The sequence below is a fragment of the Notolepis coatsorum genome (assembly GCF_963971535.1).
Source record: "Notolepis coatsorum genome assembly, chromosome: 5".
Taxonomy (NCBI): Eukaryota; Metazoa; Chordata; class Actinopteri; order Aulopiformes; family Paralepididae; genus Notolepis; species Notolepis coatsorum.
The window spans coordinates 134,715,432-134,742,922 of record NC_140169.1 but is presented as its reverse complement, the minus strand read 5'-3'; the positions used below and the strand labels follow the sequence as shown (position 1 = coordinate 134,742,922).

Sequence of the window (27,491 nt, the reverse complement as noted above, 5' to 3'; positions counted from 1 at the left end):
TGCTGCTTCCTCTTCCAAGTGTGTAACCATGGATACAATGACACAAAAAAGAGGCTGAATCACTTAAGCTTGAGTTATTCTTTACTTTGTCCAATCAAAAGCTAATATATATACGGTATATATAATGTATTCAAAAATATATATAAGTATTTAAAGGTATCCAATATAGTTTTCTTGTAAACAACTCATTTGTTTTTTTATTCACACCCATATACTCAACAGGGGTGGTACCAGCCCCCATGGGGCCTTCAGAGTACCGGGGGGCACTGGGTGCAGAATTGTTGAAAGGGGGGCGTCGAGATGCTCAAAGGGGGCGCTAGTTTATTTGATTCATTAACATTCTTTTAATATCAGGAACACTTGACTGGAACCAGAGAGGAGTCTGCATGCAGTGAAGCACAATCAAAAATCCCACTTCAGAAACAGGGAAAGTATCACTTTTTAACAAGAAATAGGTTAACTTTTTGTAATGTTTAATTCATACACACATGGTAGTGTATAAAAGGAACATAATCCTAATCCAGGAAAAAAAATTATAATAATGAAGGTTTTATTGCATCCCTACCCATTGTCACTTGACACACAAACAAATAGAAACATTAAATGGCGGATAATCATAGATACCCATGATAAAATTGCATTCCCATTGGGTTGAGCTCGGTTATGGAACATGGACGTCACATAGGAGAACCGCTGTTCCATCACCTACAACCTCATAGGAACCGTTGCTAATTCCACTCTGGCCGTTCTCTTTGCTTTCGCATTGTTCACAACCTGTCCCATGTTCAGTTTCACGTTCAGTAATGAATCCAACACACTTTGATGGGCAGTTAGCTTGTTAGCTTTCAAGGGAGACCGAGACCAATAGTTTCAAGGCGCATACACACCTCCAGGGCACTCTTTTTCTATTCTACGTCACTCCTGTGCTCGTGGTGTGTGTGCTGTTGTTGGAAGAACATTTCCTGGGAGCCCTTTTCTCCTACTGTGCTCCATTTAATCAGCTAGTGGTAAAAAAATAACTACATTGGATACCTTGAGTATTTTGTTGTCGACCATTACTTGAAGCAAAAAGCTATGCTGTAGCAGTCTCAAATGAGAGCCCAGAAGTCAGCAAGACAAGCCCATGACACCCAGAACCTTAGCACCGTCACGCCAAAGAGGATAATCTTAACAAGACAGAACAACCTTCCAACCCCCCCCCCCCCTCCCACATCCAATTACCAATTCCAAGTCACACTTGAAGCCCACTGCTTAACAAAGCATAACAGAGAGGTCTCTGATTTGAACTACTCGCTCACGTAGAGAGTAGCCTCGCTGAAATCCCAGAGGTCCCACTTTGCTTCTCCGACTCTGGGCTTTTAGCTCTTGGGCGCTGCTTCCCTGACCGCCTCTGGTTCCGGAGGCTCTTTGTATGTGTGCTGCCCCTCCTCCTCGGCCAGTGCAGAGCCTTCCGTGTCTTCTTCAGTCACCCTGACCACGGTCTTCCCCCTGGCGTGGCCCTGCTCCACCTTCTGAAAGGCCTGCGGCACCTCGGAGAACGGGAACTGAGCCTCCACTACCGGCAGGATCTGTGGACAAACGTTGAATGGTAAATGGTTGCATTTATGTAGCAGCTTTTATCCAAAGCGCTTTACAATTTGTTCTTCACATTTTACCCATTCACTCACATTCACACACCAACGACGACGGCGGAGGCGACCACGCAAGGTGGTACCAACCTGCACATCGGGAGCAGTTAGGGGTTAAGTGTCTTGCTCAAAACCTCCGGATTACCAGACGACTGCTCTACCTCCCGAGCCATTGGCGCAATGTCGCTGAAACACGACATGAAACACTGAGTGCAGAACGAATGGGTAACAAGTGTTTGTTCTGTGCCTCCGGGATGTGGAGCTCATAGTAAATGAGGAGACAAAGTGATTTGACTGAAGATAATGAACCATGAGGAGAAATCTGACTTGAATACAAATCTTGAAGGACGGGTGCATCGGAGGGAGAAAATTAGACAATATAACTTAAGCTCACAACTAGACGTTATTGTGAATAGTAAATGGCTGCATTTATATAGCGCTTTTATCCAAAGTGCTTAACAACTTAATCCTCGCATTCACCCATTCACTCACACACCAATGGCGGAGGCAACCATGCAAGGTTGCTCATCGGGAGCAGTTAGGGGGTTAAGTGTCTTGCTCAAGGACACTTCTTCCGACACGCTGCCAGGAGGAGCCGGAATCGAACCGGTAACCTTCCGATTACCTGGCCACTGCTCCTGAGCCACTGTCGCCCCGTTTTTTTTTTTTTATAATAACGGACAACGTCGCGGCCCCCCCAGTATGGATCCTCCTCGGGTGGGGAAGATCAGGTCAAGGACCCGAGGAGGAACCGCTGGGATCGAAAATGCCGCCTTTGTTTTATTTATCACAACCAAAAGAAGAAAAAGGTTCCGGTCACGAGCTTAAGACGGCCGTGGCCAGGATCTCCTCACGTGGAGAGACGTTCACAGATGACATGAAACACTGAGTGCAGAACAAATAGGAAACAAGTAGAGATGTTCGATATTGGCTTTTTTTTTTACTGATATCTGATATACCGATATTGTCCAACTCTTAATTTCCGATACCGAAATCAACCGATAACGATATATGCAGGGTTTTCCCCCCCAAAAAACACAACATTATGCATAATTTTCACAATAAATAAAATACGAATTTGTTCTTACTTGCTTGCCTGGGTAAATAAAGGTAAAATAAATGTAAAAAAATATATATATATATATTTTTTAATAACGATAATTTCCGATATTACATTTTAATGCCAATATCGGCCGTTAAATATCGGACATCCCTAGAAACAAGTGTTTGTTCTGCTCCTCCAGGATGTGGAAGTGAACCACGAGCAGAAACCTTACACACTTGAACACAACCCTTGGGAGGACGGGGGGCGTCGGAGGGAGAGGACGAGACAAAGGGAGACGTCTTAAGCTCGCGACTAAAGACGTTTCTTATTATAAATGGTGAATAGCAAATAGCCCGCATTCATATAGCAGCTTTTATCCAAAGCACTTTACAACTTAATCCTCACATTCACCCGTTCACTCACACACCACTGGACGAAGGAGACCCTCATCGGGAGCAGTTAGGGGGTTAAGTGTCTTGCTCGAGGACACTTCCTGACACGCTGCCAGGAGGAGCCGGAATCTAACCGGTAACCTTCCGATTACCTGGCCACTGCTCCTGAGCCACTGTCGCCCCGTTTTTTATAATAACGGACGACGTCGCGGCCCCCCAGTGGATCCTCCTCAGGTCGTGAAGATCAGGACAAGGACCCGAGGAGGATCCGCTGGGATCTAGAAACCCCCCCCCCCCCCCCCCCCCCCGAAGTCAACGCCCCAGACAAACGTAGCGCTCCCCAACGCCGGATCTTCTCCGTATTCACCGGCGTGGGCAAAAAACAAGTGAGGAGGGAGGGGGGCTCAGAATGTGATGAGCCCGGACAATCCTCCGCTAGTCCCGCAACACGCCGCCAAGCCGGGGCTTGTTATTCCAGTCAGCGTCTCTCTCTCCACATAAACAATGAATGGGGAGCGCGGTGGTGGCGTCACACCAGAGCGCGGCCACATGTCTGAGGATAGAAAATACCAATAGTGTCTGTATGTGTGTGTGGTTGGTTGGTTGGTTGGTTGGTTAGGTTGGATGGGTGGTGGTGGTTGTGTGTGTATGTGTGTGTGCGTGTGGAGGGGGGGGGGGGTTAGAAAGGCTTCCCATCACTAACGCAGGCAGGTCCCCGGTGCGCTCTGTGCCCTAAGCTCCGGGACAAAGGCAGAGAGGTCCTGGGGCGCTTAGCGAATGGCTGCTCAGCACTAGTGTTTAAAAACCCATTCATCCACTCCCAGCGCCTGACTCACTGCCCGGAGCGCCAAACCACACACACACACACACGCACGCACGCACACACACACGCATGCCGAGCAGCACAGCGGGGAGCACTGCGCTCCTCGCACACAAAGACACAGGCATTCTGAATATATAGGAGCATGTATGGAATCCCCGGCATGCTCTCCTATTCAATATGTACGCCGGGATCTCTATACAGGACTGTTGTGAGTTTCTCATAGGACCCTTTAATTGGCTGATTGATGATGATGTGCAAATGAGACCGGTCTCCACGTCGTCCTCCCCCCCCCCCCCCTCTCTCCACCCGTGTGAGACTTGCACTTAAAGAGTCCAGGACACGGTCGCCGATATATATTGACAAATAAATAAACACTTAATAATACCTTCCCTGCATCGACCAGCGCGCTGATCTCATCCAGGGCGGGCCCGTCCGGCGTATAGAACCCCCAGCGGTAGAAGACGCCGCTACACGCAAGGTTCTGGGGAGGGGAGAGAGAGATGAGATGACAATAAGACGATGAGACAACAATAAGGTCCAGTGGAGCAAGAAAAGAGAGAAGGATGGGGGGGGGGACCTTGGAATTATAGAGAATTTCACTACTTTCATACAAATATTACTGAATATGAATTACCCTCCTATCTATCTATCTATCTATCTATCTATCTATCTATCTATATTCATATTTTCTTAATCCCTGCAATGGAACATTCAGAACTAATGTCTCCTCTTGGTTTGCATGAATCTGCATAGAATAGCCATGTCTTGTCTCGAGTGCAGTGCACAGTTATGGAAATGGCATTAGCAGAAACTGAAAACCCGGGTTAGACGATTAGGATTATGTTCCTCTTATGCATCGCTCGCTAATTGGACCAATTTTAAGTGTCCCGAGAACGAGCGCAGTGTGCAAATGTACCCGCGGTGCGCTGCGCTGGCCTCTGACTCGGTGAGTGGTCGGGCCGCTGAAGGAAGCGCAGGCGTGAGCCCAGTCCTCCCGGGAGGCGACCAGGCTGAGGCTGTATGAGGTTCTGTGAATGCAAGTCTTGTGGCTAGCTTCTGATTGATGGCGAGCTAGCACCCTTTTCCCATTACTTTGAACCATGAACTAAAAGGCTTGTTATCATACAAACAAGGGACTAAAGCGGTTAGGTGGCGTAGCGGAGATTGCGTTCGTCACCAACCCCCGGAGCTGTGAGCTGGATTCGAACAGGCGAATCCAGCTCACAGCTCCGGGGTTGTCACCAGCTTGGCTGGCCGTTCACACTAATACAATTGGCTGTATTAGAGGGTGGGAGAAGCTGGCGGGGTGGGTCCGGGTCGTTGTAAACAGCGACTCCTACAGTTCGGTCGGGGCGCCTGCTAAGCGCGGATAGGACCTGAGTGGGATAGTGTGATCCTTCCACACACTACACCCTCTCAATGAGAATCCGCGCTGCCAGGTGAAAAGAAGCGGTTGATTGGCTGGACGTGTGTCGGAGGAAGCACGTGATAGCCTCCACTCTCCCAGATGATCTGACTGTGGGGGGTAAGTGCGCAGCGACCAGGAAGGGGATTGGGAATTGGCATAACGACTAACATTGGGATGGGAGAAAATCGGAGGAAAAATGGAGGGGGAAAAAGATTAAAAAAAAAAGAAAACAAGGGACTAAACATGTTTCGCAATTATGCCACAACAATGTGGAACGCCCTACCCACAGCCGTAAAAAAATGTGAATCCTCAGTGTTTCCCACAGGATTTAGTGAGACTGTGGTGGTGGGTGAACCTCTGCCCCTCCAGAGGGGTGCGGGGGCATGCCCCCTCGGAATTTTTTATTTTTTTTACGGTTTTAAAGTTAAATGCATCAATCTGGTGCACTTTGAGAGCAAAATTAAGAGGCTAGATATATGATGATCTTTGTGCTCAAAACACAAAATCGACTAGACACTAGAGAGCATACATTTGAGCCATCAAAGAAATTAAGCAAAAGTGGTTGCCTGTGTTGAACTAGTTTATTTTTTAGAAGAAACAAAAATAGACTGGATTACTATTAGGACTACTACCAGTGCCAATACTACTGATACATCCCTATTGGCAAACTTTATATTAATAATTTTTTTTTATATAAATTAAAATATTATATAAATATAATCAAATAGACGGAAATCCGTCTCAAGACGGAACGCTTTAATGCCTGGCTCTAATGCCTCCCGGGAGCGACCAGGCTGAGGCTGTGTGAGGCTCTGTTGACCAGGCCGTCTGCTCTAATGCCTCCCGGGAGCGACCAGGCTGAGGCTGTATGAGGCTCTGTTGACCAGGCCGTCTGCTCTAATGCCTCCCGGGAGTGGTGCAAGGAATCAGGAACAAATCTCAAAAGGTTTCCTTTATCTACGCTGGTGCTACGGGATGGAATAAAGCGCCTCTTTTGCGATTAAGGAGGTGCAGGACCCACGAGTCTTTAATGAAATAAGGTCAAACGGAGGCCGCTAGATAAGGATGCGGTGATTGTAATAATACACTCAAATTAGCAGGTTAAAAGAAATATATGTTTAAAAGTAACTATTTTTATTAGCATATTTATGTACTGCATTTATGATCGTTATCTTAAGATGTGACATGTTGCGACTACATAGCAGAATGTGAAAACAGTCTCTCTCGCTCTCGGCCGTGGCTCAGCTCATATATGTGGTAATGTTGGCGTAGCATTCGAGACACTCAAGCTCGAACCTGAAGAGACAGCTCCTTGGCAAAACAAGAAGGATTCTTTTTATTATTATTATTGTTTCATCACACTCTGGGCTTTACCTACAGGTTCTCATCAGATCAAAATCGGCAAGAACATTCACACGCTTCAAGAATATCAAATATTCTGTTCATTCTGTCCCTTGATGTTGCAGAAAGAGACGTATTTCCTGCCCAACTGTTCTCGGTTTTCAGTTTTTAGCATATTAACCACAATATGGGCTAGCCTGAGTACACATTAACATGGTTTTAAAAGACAGCGGATATGATGTAACACACTGTTTACTTAGGTAAGTGTGGCTGATGATGAGCTCAATTCACAAAACTAGTCATCAATGTGTAACAAACTAAATATCACTTAAAATGTACCAAAACACAGCTACAGAAACAAACCCCCTTATGATTCTTCTGAAGACAATGACATAATAACGGCCATTGCTCAACTTGTCCACAAAAACTAGGCCTGATCTATATAATCAAGTTTATAATCAAGTACATTTGTAGCTCAATTAAGCCGTGCGACATCACTTCGCCTCCTCTGTTTACAATGGGACATTGCTGAAATGACAGACTAATAGTCAAACGCTTCTACCCAGTGAGCCACCAGAGGGCGCCGTTGGGCCATGTCCACCCAGATGTAGACTATGGCACCAGTGTCTAGTTTTTTGAGCTCTCAGGGTGTGACTCATGGGGCTGAGCCCCGCCAAACGGACCAGCCGGCGGCTCCCGCTGGACAATGGACCCCGCGGCTTGGTGGGAAACACACAAACACCGCTATTTGAGGGGAGACAGCCAGCTGCAATCTGGCCCAAATACCCAAATACTGCTGTTTCAGCAGCAGACACATACCACATGGACACACTCACACGCAGACCTAGCCCCGCTGCCCCCGTGAGCCGTGCCAGCGCAGCCCAGGATAACCCTCCTCAGTCCCCAAGCAGCCCCACCCTGTTCCACACCGTGGACCCACTTCGCTTCAGCCCAAACCCTCTAACGCCCATTACACATGCACTCCACAAACAAGAGCGTCTGGGAGGGAGGGAGGGAGGGAGGGGAGCGAGCAGCAGGCCTGGCCCACAGACCAGCCGTACCTGCAGGGGAGATCTCGACTGATCGAGGACAAACTGCACACAGCGGAGCCAGAATAGGTTCTAAAAGCCCAGGCGGGTTTCGTCACGCCTCCTCGCAAACGGCTGAATTAACTGAACACTACGTTCGTCTGAACACCTGAGAGCTGGAAATAAATCAAAGGAAAAAAATATATATATATATATTAACAAAAGAAAAACTCCCACCAGCTGAGCCACGGGAAGAGAATTCACAATGATATAATTTCTCACCACTGAGGTCACATGAAAGGGGGTTCTGTTTAAGCAATAGCTCACGACAGGCTGTGGTATATGGTTATTATATCACAGCTAAGGGGCGTTGCAGCCCCTTAATAACCATATATACCACGGCCTGAAGTTTTTATAAAACGGTCAGAGTCTGGCAATATGAATACCTGGCAAGGTTTCATCAAATAGACACACGGCAACACAGAAATGCAATCATTCATTGATAACAAAATCATTCTTCCACCAAGCAATGTAGTTCTTCAGACATTTAGCAGAATGGTTGCAGAGTCACACACACACGCACACTCACACACACACACACACACACACACATTTCAGAAAGCTAATGTTATGCTAGCAGGCATTATGGTCTCTAGTGTTGCTGTAGAACTGTAGGTTCGCAAACAGTGACTATGATCAGTATAATAGTATAGTATAGTATATAGTAACAGTATATTAGCAAAGCTTAGGTAGCTATCCAGCCGTCTAAGTTACCCCCCCAAACTCACTGACAATCTGTAAGCAGCGACAGCCACAGTGGAAAACATGCTAATCATCGAGCATGCTTTGAGATTCATTGGGGTGATTATTAATATGTATCTGGATATCGCCATTAATTGTGCAATTGTTGAAGTAGTGCTCAGTTATGTTAGCACTCCTTTTTGCTGGTACAGGGGTGTTTGGACAGGTGTGTTTTAATTGCACGGTGCCAGAAGCAAGGATCTTCTCTCTGTTGTAGCTGGCTGGCTTTTTTTCAGAGGCAGAGCGATACTGAATTGTGCAAAGGAATTAGATGCATGGCCATGGTATATGGTCTGATATACCACAGCTATGAACCAATCACATTGCTTGACTTGAGCTACCCGTTTAAAGTATCCCGTACACCCGTGATCCTCCACCAAGAGCCATGACAAACACTAAATACAGTGTTGCACGTGCATGGGAAGTGGAAATACAGTGTCCTAATCGTCTAGGAACACAAGTTGAATACAACATTATTTAGATGTATACATATCCATATCTGTCTGCATAATAATTCTCCTATATACCTACTTATACACCTGCATATAACCCATATAACTCTGTATGATAGCATGTACAATAATGCTGTATATACACCGTATATATATATATATATTTATTCTCACTGTATATCTATTCACAATGAACTTACCTGCACATAATCCTTTTGCATATCTGTAGATACTATATCTATATCTGTACATATCCCTTACCTACTCTTAATCGTTAACGCTGCTGGCCAGTATGACAACAGCCATACCGTCTTTATACCTGTATCTCTGTACATATTGGTATTTACAACTCTGTACATGCGATTAGCACTACACCCAGTAGTACTAGTTTATGTATTTCCTACCCAGTTTAATCACCTGTACATTATATATTACTATTGCACTTTTACCGTTACATTTGCACTCTTGTTGTACTGTACTTAAGTTGTGCTGTATGACGACAATAAATATGAATAATGCTGTATGACGACAATAAATATTAATCTAAAAGACAGTAACGTGGTGAAAGCACAGGGGCACCTGTATGGCCTTGCTGTTCAGGGTGAGTCCCGAGTGCACGGCTCCCTCCAGCAGACCCAGGGAGTCGGTGTTGAGGAGGAAGGGAGTCACCAGGGTGACGTACTTGGCCCCACACCAGGGCTTCAGTAGGCCCAGCGCCCACCGCTCCGTGTCCCCGCCCACATTGTCCAGGACCACGTCAAACCTGAGGGTGGAAACATGAGGCCACGTGATGATGAACCCAGAGGATCCAGGGAGAACATTAGGGCTTTTACATTTACATCGACATTTACATTTTGTCATTTTTAGCCGACCGCTTTTATCCAAAGCGACGTACAAGTTCTGTACGACAGGACAGCGGAAAGGGTACAACTCTTTCAGCTGAGTAACAATGTTCCAACAGCGTTGAGACTTGGGTGCTGCAGTGATGAGTGCATAGTAGTATATAGACGATATAAGTATAGTAGGTAGGTAGTAATATTAAGGACGATTATTTAGTGGAAAGGAGCATGATAGTAAAAGACGATGGTTAGTGTTTTGTCTTGTTTTGCCATTAAAATATTCAAACAGGATATTTGAATGAAGCTTATGTTATATTATGTCACCGTATTTGGTCTTTTTTTTTTTTTAAACAAGCACAGCATGCTACCAAATGGGGCATCTCTGGGACGCGTCTATACTTCCCAGAAGCAAGTTGTCCTTCCACGTTCCCGTTTCTGGTCATGTGACATGTGCGCCCAATCGCATGACGAGCAGTGTCTTAGCCCATTTCCGCGTCGAACAGCCTGCAAACGACCTAACGCCTAGTTTATCACTGGTTAAGCTTTCGCAGTTGGTTAAGGTTAGAGTTTGGAATCAGGGCTGGTGTTCTATCGCCATGCTCTAAGGTCGCTTTCACACAGGGGCTGTTTGGTCCGGACTATCGGACCAGAAGTCGATAGTCCGGTTTTTCGGGTTTGTGTGAATGCGCAGTCGAACTCGGTCCGCGGACCAAACACGCGAACTTGGTCCTCCAAAAAACATAGGTCTCGGTTCGCCTTCATCGGACCAAACGCAAACCAAAGGTAGTCAGTCACCTGATAAACTGGGCATCTTGGGTAGAAGGAACACCGCAGCTTATTATTATTAATACCGCGGCGCGCAGCACACTGCATCTATCACTGCATCTATCCTAATCTTGTCCTAATCTTGTCCTAATCTTGTCCTAATAAACTAACCTACACTGTAGCACTCAACACTTTGATGAACATTGTTGCTCAGCTGATAAGAGTTGTGCCCTTCCTGATGGCTTGTCGTACAGAACTTGTAAGTCGCTTTGGATAAAAGCGTCAGCTAAATGACTAAATGTAAATGTAAATGTAAATCTATCTATCTATATATCTAACTGTGCATCTTGGGTAGAAGGAAGAAGAAAAAAACACGGCTTATTATTATTACCGTGGCGCGCTGCATTACAAGCACACTGTGTAAACATGTCTCGTGGACAGACTTGGGTGATCCGCTGATCTGGAGTCAGACATGGCTCGCAGTCCACACACACAGACACGCGCGCGCGCACACACACACGGGCTCGCAGCCACACACACACATTTCCACTCTCTAATGCCACGCCTCTGCTACTATCACGCCTGCTCACGGCTACACAGTTTGTGTATTTCCGCATTTCACTTCCTGAAGGGGAGGGATTTCCACTCTCCATTGTGTCCAATAGACGAGCGCCCTTTTCGACCACGTGACATTGTTCATAAAGTTTGGTGCGCCTGACAAATTACTGTGTGAATGCAGACAAACCAAATGATGAATACAACAATGTTGCAACTTCACTACCAGAACTGCACCGAGTCCACCAAAACTATATGTGAAAGCACCCTAAGACAAACTCTAACCTTAACCAACTTCGAAAGAGCGCCTATTGCTAAGCTTAACCGGCCAAAGAAATTGCCGTCACACACGATTGGGCGCACATGTCACATGACCAGAAACGTCAGTGGCCAATCAGATCGCGCAAAAGGACAACTTGCTTGCGTAAAGTATTCACGCCTCTGGGACATGCGATTGCGACCAGGTCTGATGGACAGTCTTTCATCAGAGGGACAGGCTGCTGCTGCTGCCGTCACGTCAAACACAGCAGTGTCAAAATAGTTATCAAAGCACTGAAAAGTTGAACACTAAACATTTTCACAGAGGTTCCAAAAACAGTTGCCAGTTGTATTGCATTCTTTTTGACGGCAATTTTTTTTTGAAAGGGCATTTCTACTTTATTTGATACGACAGTGAGTGGCACACACACACACACACACAGCACTTTGAGTCTGTCTAGAAAACACAAACATATTGCATGACTGTTAATTGGATGCACTGTCCTGTTCACGAGAACTGAAGCAATGTGTGGTTGAACCCTGATTCCAGAGAAAACATCCTTCCTCATTTGGTTTCCAGTGAAACGTTTCCCTTTTTACCCGCCATCACTTTCTGTTCATGTCATCTGTGTTTTTCTGCTACCCTCAAAGGCTCACACACACACATTCGCCGCAGTGTGATGTCATATTCCTACTGGTCTGATGTTACTTCACTGCATTAGTTGGGTGAAAAACAGCCTTTAATATGTACCTTCACAGTTGCGGTATTACAACTGTCATGTCTCTCATCATCAGACCAGTGTATACCTAAAAAGTAAAGATAGCTAATCTGTTAGCATTGTTCCTGCTATCACTTTAGTTGTGAATGACATCGCCAATGCCTTGGATGAGAATAAAACATCTCATGCTGCCATCTTAGTGGACCTCTCGAATGCATTTGACGCTGTGAAGGGGGATGACATACAACAAAGGTCTTGGGTTGGATGGATTCTAAGCCAGGACGTTGCGATTACATGGTCTGTGTCCTAGTTGATGACATCTTGATGAAGTGTAATGCAGGTACTTTCTGCTTTCTACATTGGTAAAATAGCTCGTCCTTCTACCCCGAGAGAGAGGCCCGTTTAGCGCCCACTCAGGCCTTGAGCCCCTGGTATCCATGGGAACCAGGAGGCCAACCGGCGGGCAGGTGTGCCCGGTCCGGCGACTCCCCCCTGATAATCACGGCGAAAACGGCGTGTCGTTGGACCGCACGGGGGACAATCTGTTCCTTTTCGCTCATTAAACGCCTCTTTCACCACTTCCAGTGTGCATCGTGTACATTTCTATGACTGTCAGGTCAGCGCTGGGCACCATCCTGTGTATATATAGTAACCGATTTTCATTTTGCCATAGCAACACATACTTCTCCATCACATCCAGCTGCTCGGCCATATCCCCCGCTGTGTAGTCCACCACCTCGTCCGCCCCCAGGCCTCTTACGAGCCCCTCGGCACTCTGGGAGCAGGTCACCGTGACATGGGCGCCCCAGGCTTTCAATAGCTGCCAGAACAAGAGAGAAATACATCACAAAAGACACACACTGACACACTGCGTCATTCACCGTCACACAGAGCTCCATCCAACAGTGACTTGCATTATTTTTCACACAGAGCTTAAAGCTCCAACCCACAGTGACATGCCTTCTCTTTTTCAGAGCTTAAAGCTCCAACACAGTGACATGCCTTCTCTTTTTCAGAGCTTAAAGCTCCAACACAGTGACTTGCCTTCCCCATCACACATTTTTATTTTTTTATACCATAATACAGTAAGTGTGGTCCGTGGTCGTGGGGCTGCCCATCTGTTTATGTTTGAATCACAGATCAGGTTCCTCAACATGCGCCACAGCTGAGACGGTTACCTGAATGGACAGTGTCCCAACACCTCCTGATCCGCCGGTAATCAGAACTCTGTGGGGGAGAGACACAACGTCATTCTATTACTGTGGTGAATTAAACCCTGGTGCAGAAATCCTTCTATTACTGTGGTGAATTAAACCCTGGTACAGAAATCCTTCTATTACTGTGGTGAATTAAACCCTGGTGCATAAATCCTTCTATTACTGTGGTGAATTAAACCCTGGTGCAGAAATCCTTCTATTACTGTGTGAATTAAACCCTGATGCAGAAATCCTTCTATTAATTACAGACACCTTTAACACATCCCACGCCGGAAACGGCTTACGACGTGTTTCAAGTTCATGCGAATTCTGCCAATCCACGGCGTACGACGTTATTGAGATCATATTTCATTTTTTCGCCATGTTATTCATAATTCCCTCACGGAGTCTGGTATGATGCAGTGGGAGCATGCACAACTCTGCAACGCTTCAATACTGCCACCTGGTGGATGATCGGCGAGTTGCCAAACCGGAAGTGGATCTCTTGTGATCCCGGTGCATCTGACAAATGCGTCCGGCACTTGCATATTGTTGCAGGACTGTATACACACGTCCGTGTGTAGCGATCGCTGCCATAACGCAATAATCGATACGATTTGGCCGTGTATTATGATTATACAAACCGGAAATGGATTTAGGAGATCGCCATCAAATAAGTGGGATCTTTTTCCTCCAGTCTCATCGTCGAACGGTAAGAGGACGCTGACGTTACTTTCAGCGTGTTTGTTTATTATTATCAATGCAAACTGCTCTGCTCAATATATCAGCCATACTACATAAAGCATTTACTGACGATCACGCAATTATAAACGACCCCCCCCCCCCCCCCCCCCCGTTCATCCGTGCATGATCAGTCATAACGTTTAGGATCATGTACAGTTGGAATTTTTTATATAGCGTGTATCGCCAACAAACGGCATTTGATAATCTATATATGCGTTTATGCCTATATCTCACGTTCTAGGAATTACTGCAGAAAACGATAAAAACATATTTATATTCTAGACGGTATTTTCGTATGAATATATGAATGAAAAAGTAAAACGTTCCTACATCCTGAACGATAGATAATCGATGTTGAATGGGCCATAGTAATGTCAATTTAGCAATACAATTTAAAAAGTTATAGCCCTGCAAAGAAGGTGAACATCTCCATAGGCTTACAGTGCTGGCAGAGAGTGGTATAAGATGCTCAAATTGCGTGGCAGGGAATGTGTTAAAAAGGAAAAAAGTGATTGCTTGTTAGATTATTTAGAAATATGCTATAAGGAGGAAATTATTCTTGTTTGGGAGATTACAGACATTCATATTATCTTATAATAATGTTTGATAATAGTTGTCTGACGACGACAATTCAAATCACAGTCTCCAAATTGTAAGAAAGGGTTCATTAAACTGCGTATTCTATAGATGTTGGGGACACAGTAACCAAAAGTATAAATAATCAGATTACATTACAGGATGAGTATTCCAGACAATTGGATTAATGATTATAATTCTAAACCAAGTAAAAGTAAAAAATTATAAAAGGACTGTATTTTGAAGTAACCGTTCCAATATCCCCCTACATTTGTGTGTATGTGTGCACACATGCATGCATGTGTGTGTGTGTGTGTGCGTGTGTGTGTGCATGTGCATTATCATGCAGTACAGTAAAGTGAAAGAAGGTGAAGTGGAGTTTACTTGGATAAGTAGACACTAGATACTGTATCTGACCAGGTCGTCAGGGATATAATAATAAATCAAATTTCTATAGCGCCTTTCAGGAAACCCAAGGTCGCTTCGGGAAAGGGGGCAATAGGGGGAAAGGGGGGGGGGGGTGAGGGCAGGTAAGGATAATGAAATGAACCTAATCTAAACTAACTAATGGGGAAAAGCCTTGGTGAAAAGGTGTGTTTTGAGAGCAGTTTTGAAGGTGTCCAGGGTTGGGGCGTCGGCGGATTTCAGGGGGGGAGTAGCTATGCTGGTACTTTCCTCTTATTGTAAGAGCTGTCTCTGCAGAGGCCGCCGGCGTTGACCAGGGCAGACAGGGCCGTGGCAGCTACGTAGGGGATGGAGGCCGCCTCCGCGTGGCTCAGAGACTTCGGCTTGTGGGACACCTGGTGATATACACACATCACACGCAGAACTCTATTTATAATAAAACACACAATACTTATAAGGATAAGCGCTCAATGAAGAAACCCAATCCCCTTAGCAAACATCTATGCTACATATGTCTGTGTGTGTGTGGGGGGGGGGGGGGGGGTTAGGGTAAGGGGTGTAGGGGTAGGGAGTAGGCTACCAGTGTAGGGTGAGGGGTTTAGGGTAAGGGGTGTAGGGGTAGGGAGTATGCTACAAACCAGGTTTAGGGTAAGTAAGGGGTGTAGGGGTTGGGAGTAGGCTACAAACCAGGTTCAGGGTAAGGGGTGTGGGCGGAGGGGGAAATGGTTGGAATGAGAGCTCCAGGTATTGACAATGCCGAACATTAACAGTCAGACATTCTAACACCAGGGCTGGGCAGTTCGTAGCATCATCGTGTCGTGTTTTGCGGTACAACGTGGTGCAATTCCACAGCTCATTGGCCGTGGTGGTAGCCATTTAATGACAATAACCTGCTATTCGATTGCAATCACATGTCATTTGCAACCACGATGTCTTGCGATCAAACGCTATGAATAGAAAAGTTATTAATAACTACACAACTCCCCGGGGGAAATTGTGAAAGTGTGGGCGACTCCTGTGCACCGCCGACCCGACGGGAGCGGATCTCCCCGCCGAGTATGACGACCCCTCTCTACGAGTCTCTACAACAATTATGTGCGCGATTATGCGCCATTCGGTCTGCAATTGTGGCGATCTGAAAACATGTGAATAAACTGTGACATCACAGATTTCAACTAGACGGAAGTGTGCATTAGTGTGTATGTGTGGAGTGTGACCGTCAACATAAATGCCCATAAGTTGAGATGGAAATGTCCAATTCCATTAATTATTTCTTTATGAGCGAGGGGACAGTCATGGCAGTGTTTTGCCGTCTTACTTTCGTATCTAGGTGCAAGATTGAGGCCACTGTCACGATTTACAAAACATCTTGCAAAAACTCAGCAGCTGCTACTCTCTAGTTTTGAACATTCAGTAATTCATTCCTATGGAGCAAAATTGCCCGTTTGAAGTAGATTTTTTTCCCCAAACCGTGAGGTGAAACTTTCTAAAAAAGTAATAGCAACTCGAGTTGGAGCAGGCCTGTCGTTTTGGCACCTTACACGCGTGTGTGTGATGCAAGCTCTCTGGGAGGAGTAGCATCCCAAAAAAACAAGAAGAATAAAGCGGAAGAATAACATTATGTCTAAAACCAGAAATAAGCAGGAAGCTTTGTAGAGTTTGTCCCTCATTTTATTACTTTAGACCACAATTAACCCCCTGGTATAACCCATCTGTATAAGACACAGATATTAACCTTCACAGGAATATTTAAAATATCTTCGTGTATACCGTGATACATCATTTTGCCCAGCACTAGATAATAACATATAAACAGAAAACTGCACATGAACCTGTTGTGATTGTCTGCTACTTCTAGTGTAAAGTAACGGCTTTTGTTTCGACAATGATGAGAAATCACGCTCTGATGATTAGAGCTGCTGTGAGGACAGCTAGCAAGGATCTGCCAAGTGAACGGGGCTCGGTCTGCAACACAGAGGGCAGTTTTGTCCCTCAGCCTAATTGCTGCCTGCCTCCCAGGCTCACGCACCCAGTCCAACTTGATCCTAATTAATTTATGCACAATACACACTGCAGTGTTACATAATAATAACATGAACCTCTTCCAAACTTTTGCTTCCATATTTATATACAGTTCATAAATATGAGTTTCTCAAATGACTATCCTCACTCGCTGCTTGTTTGGAAACATACCCCGGATAATCATTAATTACATTTAGCCGACGCTTTTATCCAAAGCGACTTACGAATTGTGAACAACAAGTCAGCGAGAGAGGAACCTCTCTGGCAGCTAAGGGCACAGTGGTATTGTTTGTCAAATAGTAACAAGCTTGAGTATTACACTCCGAGTGCATAGTAGTATAGACATATTAGCATGATAGTATAGTAGTATAAGTATAGTAGCATAGTAATAAAAAGACAGTAAGAAGGTTTGTTTTGTTTTTGTCTGATATTGTTTGAAGAAGTGGGTTTTTAGTGGACGGTGGAACATTGTCTGGGTTTCAGCTGTGCTGCTGACTGTGGTGAGGAGTTCGTTGCACCATTGTGGAGCGAGAATAGCCTGCTTCGCCTTGATGACCCCCCAGGAGCTCGGATAGGAGTGGGTCTGAGGCAGCCAGACCTCAGACACACCAATCATGCTGTGTTTAAAGTGGCGCTGACCAGTCTTAAAATAATTGTCTCTTAACTAAGAACTTGTCAAATCACAGTGACAGACGGAGGCCAGAGGGCAAACATTTCAATGTGTCCTACTGTCCATCATGGAAATAAGTATTCTGTAAATATTACTCTCCATCGAGCATGACCCCATCCTTTCATATAGTATCATCTCATTAACATTTTTTAAATAACAATTCAAATGTCCATAATTAATGGTGAAGGAAACACACTATAATCATGTGACTGTAACAGTACCTCGTACTCTGTGAGAGTCACAAACTCTGCCAGGCTTCCTTGCTTCCATGGGGGGACAGTTGCCCACACCTGAAATACAGACTTCACTTTTAATATCGTAGGCATAACAGTCTTCCTTGTTAGGAGATAACATGTGTATCTAGTGTTAGAAAGAGTGAACAATTATTCATTACAAAATCTTCCTTCAAGACAATTTTCGGGATTTAGCTCATGAATCACAAATAATGCGTGTCCCTCTCCCGTCTAGGAAACGGCTAAGTTCAGCACAGCTCCATTTGAGGGACAACAGGCCCTGTTACCTCATCTCCCGGAGTGAAATAGGTCACTTCAGAACCACAGTCCACCACTACGCCAGAGAGGTCCCGGCCCAGGATCAGAGGAAAGTCGGTGTCGTTCTGCCCCATGGATTTTGGATCTCGTCTCAGATCCAACAGCTTGGCCCCGTACCCACCTGAAACAACGGGGGAAGGAACAAGCAACCGATGAACACTGATGGGTTCATCACAGGACTCTAAGTAATTGACCATAATCACACGTCGGTGGCCATTTCGCTCTTGAAAGGAATCCCAACCCGAGCATGGTGAGCTAAGAGCAAAAAGGCTGGCGTGTAAATATAGTCAATGGGATTCTGCACTAATGTTCACAGCTATTCACTTTTGGTTCAAAATGTAAACAGAAATTGCTTTAATTTTCAGTGAGTTGGATAATAGGCTACAATATTTTCAAACCTTCAATTTCCATTGAAGTTATTCAGTGTTAAATACAAATCCACTCCCTGAACTTGGTTGAAATGTAATGTGAATGGATCCCCCTCCCACCCAAACCTGCTTGAGCATACATACAGTACATGTACCACCTAGAGGGGTGCCACTGACTTACCCCTCATGGACACGTCTAGGGGGTTGAGGCTAGCGGCATGGACCCGAATCATCACTTCACTGGCATGACTGACAACGGGGAACGTGGCTTCATCTGTGAACCTTTGATTGGTTGATTGAAAACTTTATTAACAGATTGCAGAATGGGTACAATACAGTACAGCTCAATACACACAACTGGATGCAGACCAGAGAAAGACTTTCGTCTTGTTTACATCAGGGTCCCCCATTTTCAATTCATCAGGACATATATGACATACAGATAGTACCTCAAGACCCCATTGGTGCCATACTGGTCAATGACCCAGGCGGACATGAAGCTCTGCAGTCTTGAAGACCCGCTGAGGTGACGTGTGTTGTTGCAGACATTATTGTATCCCACGACACGGGCTAATGTTTTGGTCAGGCCAACTGCTTTCGTGTAGGTAGAGGACACTAGTCTGGTTGCGGCCATTGCTTTGACAGCACCCAGGGGACGTCGAATAGATCTCCTGGCTTTGTTTACTGCTAACGTTCTCTCATCAAGCTTTTCATAGCAAACCAAACTCGAACGCGGATGTAACCCAACTAGCTGGCTAGCTACTGTTAGCTAACGTTAGCATGTCAAGGTTGTCACCATTGGATATCGTGCAAGTATTACTTGCGAGGTGCAATGCACACAAACTGTACGAAGAGGACGCGCTGGTGTTGGCGAATATACTTCCCCAATACGGACCCAGATGAAGAGCAGTACACGTGGATCGTTATATTAGCTAAATTATTGTTCAGTTCCGAATCACTGTTCTTGTTGTAATTCAAGATCACACGCCCATCTCCCTGGTGCCCTTTGAACCCACAGCGACAGCCAATGGCAATTGGCTCGCTGAATCCGTGGGCCAATAGGATAACAAAACAAAGCGTCATGAACACACGTGGGTTACCTCAAGATGTCCCAACCTTGTTAGAGAGGAGACGAGGTCCTTTGACAAATTCTTAAACTCTAATGTCTGTAACTTTTGAAATGTAAGAACTACTGCCAACAGCTTTGGGACTACACAGACGTCACAGTGAAGAAGAAGAAAAATATAGACCATCTCACAACAGCAGATTTCCGAATGAAACATTGACGTTGTAGGTAGGCTGTATAATCAATCAGTATCATGTTAATACAGTGTGCAATACAATTGCTGGGGTTTGATTGATTGAAAATTGTATTAATAACAGATTGCAGAATGGGTACAATAATACAGTACGGCTCAATACACACAATTGTTAAAGGAAAACTCCCAACATTTTGGGAAATTAGCTTATTTAACATCTTCCCTGGAGTTAGACAAGGAGATACATACCTTTTGTGTCTCTCTGCATGCATTAGGCTTAGGGAACGCCTGCACCGTTAGCCTAGCTTAGCTTCATCACTGGAAGCGGGTCAGACATTTACCCGAGTTCCCTACAGTCACGAAATATACTCCAAATACAATCAAAATACACACTCCAAAACGTTCCTGTAAACATGTTGTGACCTGTGTATTTACCACGTCTCCCAGTCACACAAGTCTCCCAGTCACACAAGTCTCCCAGTCACACAAGTCTCCCAGACACACAAGTCTCCCAGTCACACGAGTCTCCCAATCACACAAGTCTCCCAGACACAAGTCTCCAAGTCACACAAGTCTCCCAGACACACAAGTCTCCCAGTCACACGAGTCTCCCAGACTTGGAGACTTGTGTGACTGGGAGACTCGTGTGACTGGGAGACTTGTGTGACTGGGAGACTTGTGTGACTGGGAGACTTGTGTGACTGGAGACTTGTGTGACTGGGAGACTTGTGTGACTTGGAGACTTGTGTGACTGGGAGACTTGTGTGACTGGGAGACTCATGTGACTTGTGTGACTGGGAGACTCGTGTGACTGGGAGACTTGTGTGACTGGGAGACTTGTGTGACTGGGAGACGTGGTAAATACACAGGTCACAACATGTTTACAGGAACGTTTTGGAGTGTGTATTTTGATTGTATTTGGAGTATATTTCGTGACTGTAGGGAACTCGGGTAAATGTCTGACCCACTTCCAGTGATGAAGCTAAGCTAGGCTAACGGTCCAGGCGTTCCCTAAGCCTAATGCATGCAGAGAGACAAAAAAGGTATGTATCTCCTTGTCTAACTCCAGGGAAGATGTTAACTAATTTCCCAAAATGTTGGAGTTTTCCTTTAACACTTTCAGTGCCAGCCATAATGTTGATTAATGTCCTTGAGTGCCATCATTCACTTCAATGATAGCGTTAAAAACGCATAATCTATGTTTTAAATTATGGCTATGTGTCTAATCTGCCCGTCGCTTATCAATGACTTGTTTGCAGTCAACATTGTCGAAACGGATTGTTTTTTAATCGGTTCATATCCTTTTTTATAGCATTTCGAAAAGCTATCGTTTTCTCGAAAATTTCCGGAAAATAGAAAGATTCCGTCATAAACAACATTTATTGGAATATTCTCGAATACACTAGAAACATTGTCATTTGTCGGCCTATTTATGAATCATTTTCAAATAAACGCTAGATTATCGATAGTATATGTGTACTTATGCATGCTATAGAAGCGAGCTGAGAAATCGATTATCTCATTTCCTCAACAGCACACACACACATACGTGTACACACACATATACACATACGGGACACGCTGTTATCTCAGTGAATACAGCTCTGATTATCCTAAAACTGGTAACATAGACTCCTTACCTTAGATCAGATGTTCTCCAAAAAGATTATTCCAATTCCTGATCGCCATTCCAAATATCGATCGCGTTTATTGATTGATTATTGGCTGCTGTAGATATATATTCCAGGCTGCTTTTCATCTCGCGATCAATTCCCTGTTCATCAGATCCCTCGCCAGCATAGTGGAGCGAGGAGGCTCCCCCTCCACAGATCCACCAGTATAATCGAATGGCCTGCAGTTACACAGGGATAGACGATAGGGGGCGGTATTTTCCCATCGGAGCTCCTAGAGGGGCTGCTGTACCAACGGGAGACTCGTTGATGAAATATGAATTCAGATCGCTAATAAAAAAATCAAACGACAATTCACGTCGGTGGCACTCAACAGGGGGCATGAAATGACGACATAACACGTCTGTGGCACTCAAAGTGTTAAGGGGATGCAGACCAGAGAAAGACTTTCGTCTTGTTTACATCAGGGTCCCCCATTTTCAATTAATCGTAACATTTATGACATACACGACATACAGATAAACAGTACTGTTACATCCAGACATTTATGACATACAAGATATACAAATATACAGTACTGTTTAACACATTGGGTGCCAACGACGAGAAATCTCGTTGTTGGCCGCCATGCGTTCCAACATTATCATTATCATTGGGACTGGCTCTGACCTCGAAAAGGGCAAATACCGCCCCCTACCGTCTCCCGGATGGTATTGCACCCATTGGATTGGAGTCAATGGAAATGCATGAGAAAAGAAAACTCCGGATTCCACATTTTACTTCTGAGCCATGTAACCTGAGACTATTGCATTCATTGAGGCAACCGAAAGCAGTGTGGATTATCTGTTTCGAGGTCTAACGTTGGATCAATAAACGCGATCGATATTTGGAATGGCGATCAGGAATTGGAATAATCTTTTTGCAGAACATCTGATCTGAGGTAAGGAATCTATTTTACCAGTTTTGGGGTAATCAGATGTTCTTTTCACATATTTCACAACATGTGTGTGTGTGTATGTGTGTGCGTGTATGACGTTAGCGCTGACCAGGTCATGGATAATCGATTTTTCAGCCCGCTTCTCTAGCGTGCATAAGTACACATATACTATTGATAATCTAGTTTATTTGAAAACTATAAGTAGGCCGAAAAATTACAACGTGTTTTTTTGTGTATTCCAGTAAGTGGCTATTTTCGCGGATTTTTCTGGAATCACTAGAAATCTTCAAAACTATACTCTTATTAAAAACGGTATAAAACAGAAATGTACTGATGAAAAAACTATCCGTTTCGTACATGTTGACTGCAAGCAAGTCATTGATAAGCGACGGGTGTATTAGACACATAGCCATAATTTAAGATATAGTTTATGTGTTCGCAAATGTGCTCGCCCTCTCATTGACTAGAGTGGTGGCATCCAAGCGATAAATAGCGCACCCCCTGCTGGCACCCAATGTGTTAAGAGACAGAATCTTCTATATACATTTGAGGGGGAAGAAACTGTACATTGGATACAGGGGCCAGTTTCGATTTTTGCAGCCTCCCGTAGGTGCTCTTTGAGAGCGGTTTTGAAGGTGGGTAGGGATTCACATTTTTTACGGCTGTGGGTAGGGCGTTCCACATTCATGTGGCATAATTGCGAAACGTGTTCAGTCCCTTGTTTGAGCCGAATCTGGGTTGAACGTGCGTGCGTGTGAGTGTGTGTGTGTGTGTGTGTGTGGATGCCAGACTGTGCACATGGATCACCTCAATGTACAACAGCTGCACAGCCACCCCTGCTCTCAGGTCTGATTAGCTTGATTTAAACCAGCCATCCTCACACCACAAAAGTATAATAAAATAAAGAAATAAAAGAGGTAGAAAAACACAAGTTTAGACACAGGATATCTTAATTAGTACAACAAGTCTATTGCGACAGGATTAGTTACACTGCAGTTCATAAAGGCTGATTCAGGTCTGAAAGAGATACAGACAACACCCCTCAACATTGATATTCCTGGTCATCGTATAGTACCGGCAAGCTCCTGCCCTCCCATTGACCTTTGGTTTGGGAGCCGACCACTGCTATACCTACAGGGGCCTGATCGGGAAACCTTACGAGACATCAGTGAAAAGGAAACACAGTCACACTTGTCTCATGACCTCATCTCCCGAGTGCTCATCATAACTTTTGGCAGTGGTGCGCAGATTCATTGTCCGTGCACATGGGCAGACGAGCCAAGAGTGTTCCTCAATGGCATTCTGCTGTGGAGAGAGAGTGAGAGAAAGAGAGGGGGAGAGAGAGAAAGAGAGGGAGATAAAGAGTCCTCGGAGGCCCTGTGGTGGATTAATCATGATTCAGCATGATGCCAGGCAACAAACAGAGCTGTCATTATCACCACAGCTCGCGGGGTAAGAAGGACACGCACCACATATCGGCCGCTTTGTCTCCGCTGCCTCATTACAGAGGGACGGCACAATGAAGTGTGTGGCAGGGCGACTCTCTCTGGAGAACAGGTCTGCAGTCCCCGGTCACTCTGAGCGTTGGCGCCATTCCTCACCACCATGTGGAAGATAACCAACCTATTTATTTTTTTTACGCCAACGCAGTTACCTGGCAACAACGAGGGGCGACAGTGGCAGGTAGAGCAGGCGTCTGGTAATCCGGAGGTTCCCGGTTCGATTCCCCCTCTCCCTGGGCAGCGTGTCAAAGTGTCCTTGAGCAAGACACTTAACCCCTAATTGCTCCCGATGAACAGGTTGGCTGGCACCTTGCATGGTTGTCTCTGCCGTCGGCGTGTGAACGTGTGAGTGAATGGTTAAAATGTGAGGAACAAATTGAAAAGCGCTATATAAAATGCACCATTTATATCAAATGCACCATTTAACAACATAAATCGTCCCTTTGTCAATTTTTGTCATGTCTAAGACTATGGCCTGGGGTGAGAGACGCTCAGGTCCTACCCGGGTGAACTCATGTGAAAAGGGTTCGCGGTCGACCCGCAACCTTGGATTTGGATTACGATGCACTTCTCAAACTTTTTAATACCACAACCCCATTTTATTTAGGATTTCTTTTGGCGACCCAACACTTAACTCATAGGCCGCCAAAAACAAGTATTCTCGTGTTTTGTCGCCAACGGTTGAGCGACAAAAATGAGTTTTCTCGTTTTTAGATCCTTTGATCCACATTCATGCTTTTTTTTTTGCTGCAGGAACTCCTCCCCCTCAGAGGGAATCAGGACAAAGCAATCGGTCTGAGTTTTGATGCCTCAAACCTATTGTTTCCCGTATGATAGCCATGCCCAATATACACGAGTAATTGCGATCGCGATGGGATGACTGGGATTTATTCATTTTGGAGTACCTTCTGACTGAGGTAAGGTCTATTTTAGGTAACCTGCTGGTATTTTTTTTACCTAAAACATGCTTTTGTACCGATCACAGTGTCGTATTTTACCGAACCTAAAACATATTTTTGGTAACGATAGCAGTTTCCAGGTAAAATTACTTTGATTATTTTGTGAAGAAACATATATATATGGTATATACCTTTGATTTGGAAATATTTGGAGTTTCAGGCGAGCAACCCGAATGATTTGGGCATAATGCATATAGCACATATCTCGCGATCTAGAAAAAAAGACAGGATTATTTTGGAAAGGGGCGATGTTTAGCATGGAATAGCGCACAAACTAAAGTATGTAGAAATTAACTGGTTAGTCAGTGTTGGACTATAAACAATGCCTGTCAAATGAGCCATACTATTGTCTCCATAGCTATAATACAGCACACACGATGGGTCCGCAAACATCACGGAAATGGTCAATAACGCTGGCGCCATTTAGTAGAGATGGGAAAACAGTGTGGCGGTCAACGTGGAAATAAGGAATATCAAAATAAAAGCACACATTGTTGAACTTGATCATGCATATCAGAAAATGAAATTACAGCACTATGTTATCAATGAAATTAATGAATATTATCAACAAAAGCAATTTATACACATTTATAAAACAAGGCATATTTAGCCAAAATATGTTGCCAGAACATGAAAAGAAAATGCGTTCACGTGCGCTTTGGCTTACGTAGATCCGCTTCTACTCTGAAAATCCGGCCTCACAGAGGTATGTTGATGTGAAGGGGACAAGCTTTCTCAGCGCAGCATTACACAACACTGGGTACTCGTTCCGGACTGATATCCAGAACTTTGCGAGGGCCTATCCAGTGAACTTGACTTTCAGTAGCTCGTCACACGAAAGATCATGGAGCGTATCCTGCTCAGACAGTGGCCTGCTGCGTCATGCGTAATGAATGGATCTTTAATCCAGTTGTCCAAATTGTCCGTGCTCTCTCTCTGAAATTGTTTAATGAGCCCTTCTAGTGGCTACAGATGATGGGCTTCAAAAAAAAATTTGCAACATTCTGTTCCTACAAAATGCCATCAAGCAGGAAATACCCCAAAATATCCGCTGATTATCCTGGAGTGCCACTAACGGAGTCTTAATCCAGCTCATTATCAGCACATTTATCTGACAATGGGTTGTTTTAGTCTGCAAGGAAAATCCGCGCTTCTTCTCTGAGTTAAAAAAGGCGATTTAATACTCTGTGCGACCTCACTCACTGTCACCTACCCGCGACCCCAATTTGGGTCATGACCCGTAGTTTGAGAACCGCTGCACAAGTGTGACGTATAATGCGCCACAAGAGGGTGATGTTACATATGGACCTTTAAATTAAGTCGTACACTGCCAACGCACCAGCGGAGCCGCACCGCAGTATAGCGGTGACATCATGGCTTGGTGTAAATGCAACACAGGATGGAGCGGGGTCAGTAGCTTGTGGTTAACCAACCAGGGTCAGCTGTGTAAAAGGGTTTCTAGGGAGTTTCTCCCACACCGCTGACCAGGGCATGAGTGGGTCAGACGCTAACAGGACCTGTCTGTATTTGAGACTGTATGCGCAGACCACCATCCTAGGTCCCAGAAGGGCCCTGGTCTACTCTTCTATGGGCCTACGCAGCAGCCAGGGAGCACAGGCCAAAATCACATGGTGCCTCCCAGTCCCCACCCTAAATGAAGACTTAAGTCAATTGATCTCATTTGGTGGTCAGGCAGAAAGCAGATGGATATGTGCACCATTACCGCCGGATCAAGAAAGGATGCCTGGGCTAATTGAGGTCTTCAACTTCACTGACCACAGATCCTTCCCTGAGGCTATCTGGCTTATCTGTTTGCTCTCTCTCTCTCTCTCTCTCTCTCTCTCTCTCTCTCTCTCTCTCTCTCTCTCTCTCTCTCGCCCCCCACCCCCCCCTCTCTTTCACTTTTGAAAATGCTACTCGTATTTTTCTCCGTCAACAGCCTCCCACCACCTTCTGTTCCCATGGTTACCACACAGGGCTGTAGAAGTATTGGAACTTGTTTTAAAAAAAAATCTTGGTCTTTAAAAGTATAGAGAAATGCAGAACATCTCAAATCTCTCTCTCTCTCCCTCTAACACATTTAACCCTTTCAGGTATAGTTATTTTTTTGGAATGGTTTCTTAGAAGTTCTTGAATTATTCTGGAATAATATTCGGAATTCCGGAAAAACATACACATGAAAGGGTTAAAATATGGTCCTTCCACATCAACCAACCTATGATTCACAAAATATGAAATACTTTCTGGCTCTCTCTCTCTCTCTCTCGCTCTCTCTGTCACTCTTTCTGTCTCTCTTTCGTTGTCTCTGTCACTCTCTCGCTCTCTCTGTCATTCTTTCTCTGTCTCTTTCTCTCTCTCCCTGTGTCTGTGTGTGTGTCTATCTCTCTCTCTCTGTCTCTTTCTCTGTGTGTGTCTCTCTGTGTCTCTTTCTCTCTGTGTGTCTCTCTGTGTCTCTTTCTCTCTGTGTGTCTCTCTCTCCCCCCGTCATTCTTTCCTTCTCATCCAATTCAACCAAACCAATTAAATAAACAAATATCCACATAAGCCGACCGCAGCTTAACATAATACGTTTGTGGTGGAGGTTGGGGGGGCGGGGGGGGGTGAATCATCACTCCCC

General features: G+C 45.0%; 1 protein-coding gene across 1 annotated transcript; it reads right to left on the bottom strand.

Moving 5' to 3' along the window:
* Positions 1–1,212: 1,212 nt before the first annotated feature.
* On the bottom strand, positions 1,213–19,580 carry LOC311229336 (reticulon-4-interacting protein 1 homolog, mitochondrial-like). Its single transcript, XM_084315422.1, has 10 exons — positions 19,036–19,580; positions 18,768–18,868; positions 18,188–18,339; positions 17,889–17,957; positions 15,248–15,370; positions 13,233–13,283; positions 12,738–12,874; positions 9,498–9,681; positions 4,274–4,369; positions 1,213–1,568 (listed from the first exon to the last, which is right to left on the bottom strand). The coding sequence occupies exons 1-10, from the start codon at positions 19,218–19,220 to the stop codon at positions 1,359–1,361; spliced, it is 1,308 nt and encodes a 435-aa protein (XP_084171548.1). The 5' UTR covers positions 19,221–19,580; the 3' UTR covers positions 1,213–1,358.
* Between the last annotated feature and the right edge of the window lie 7,911 nt (positions 19,581–27,491).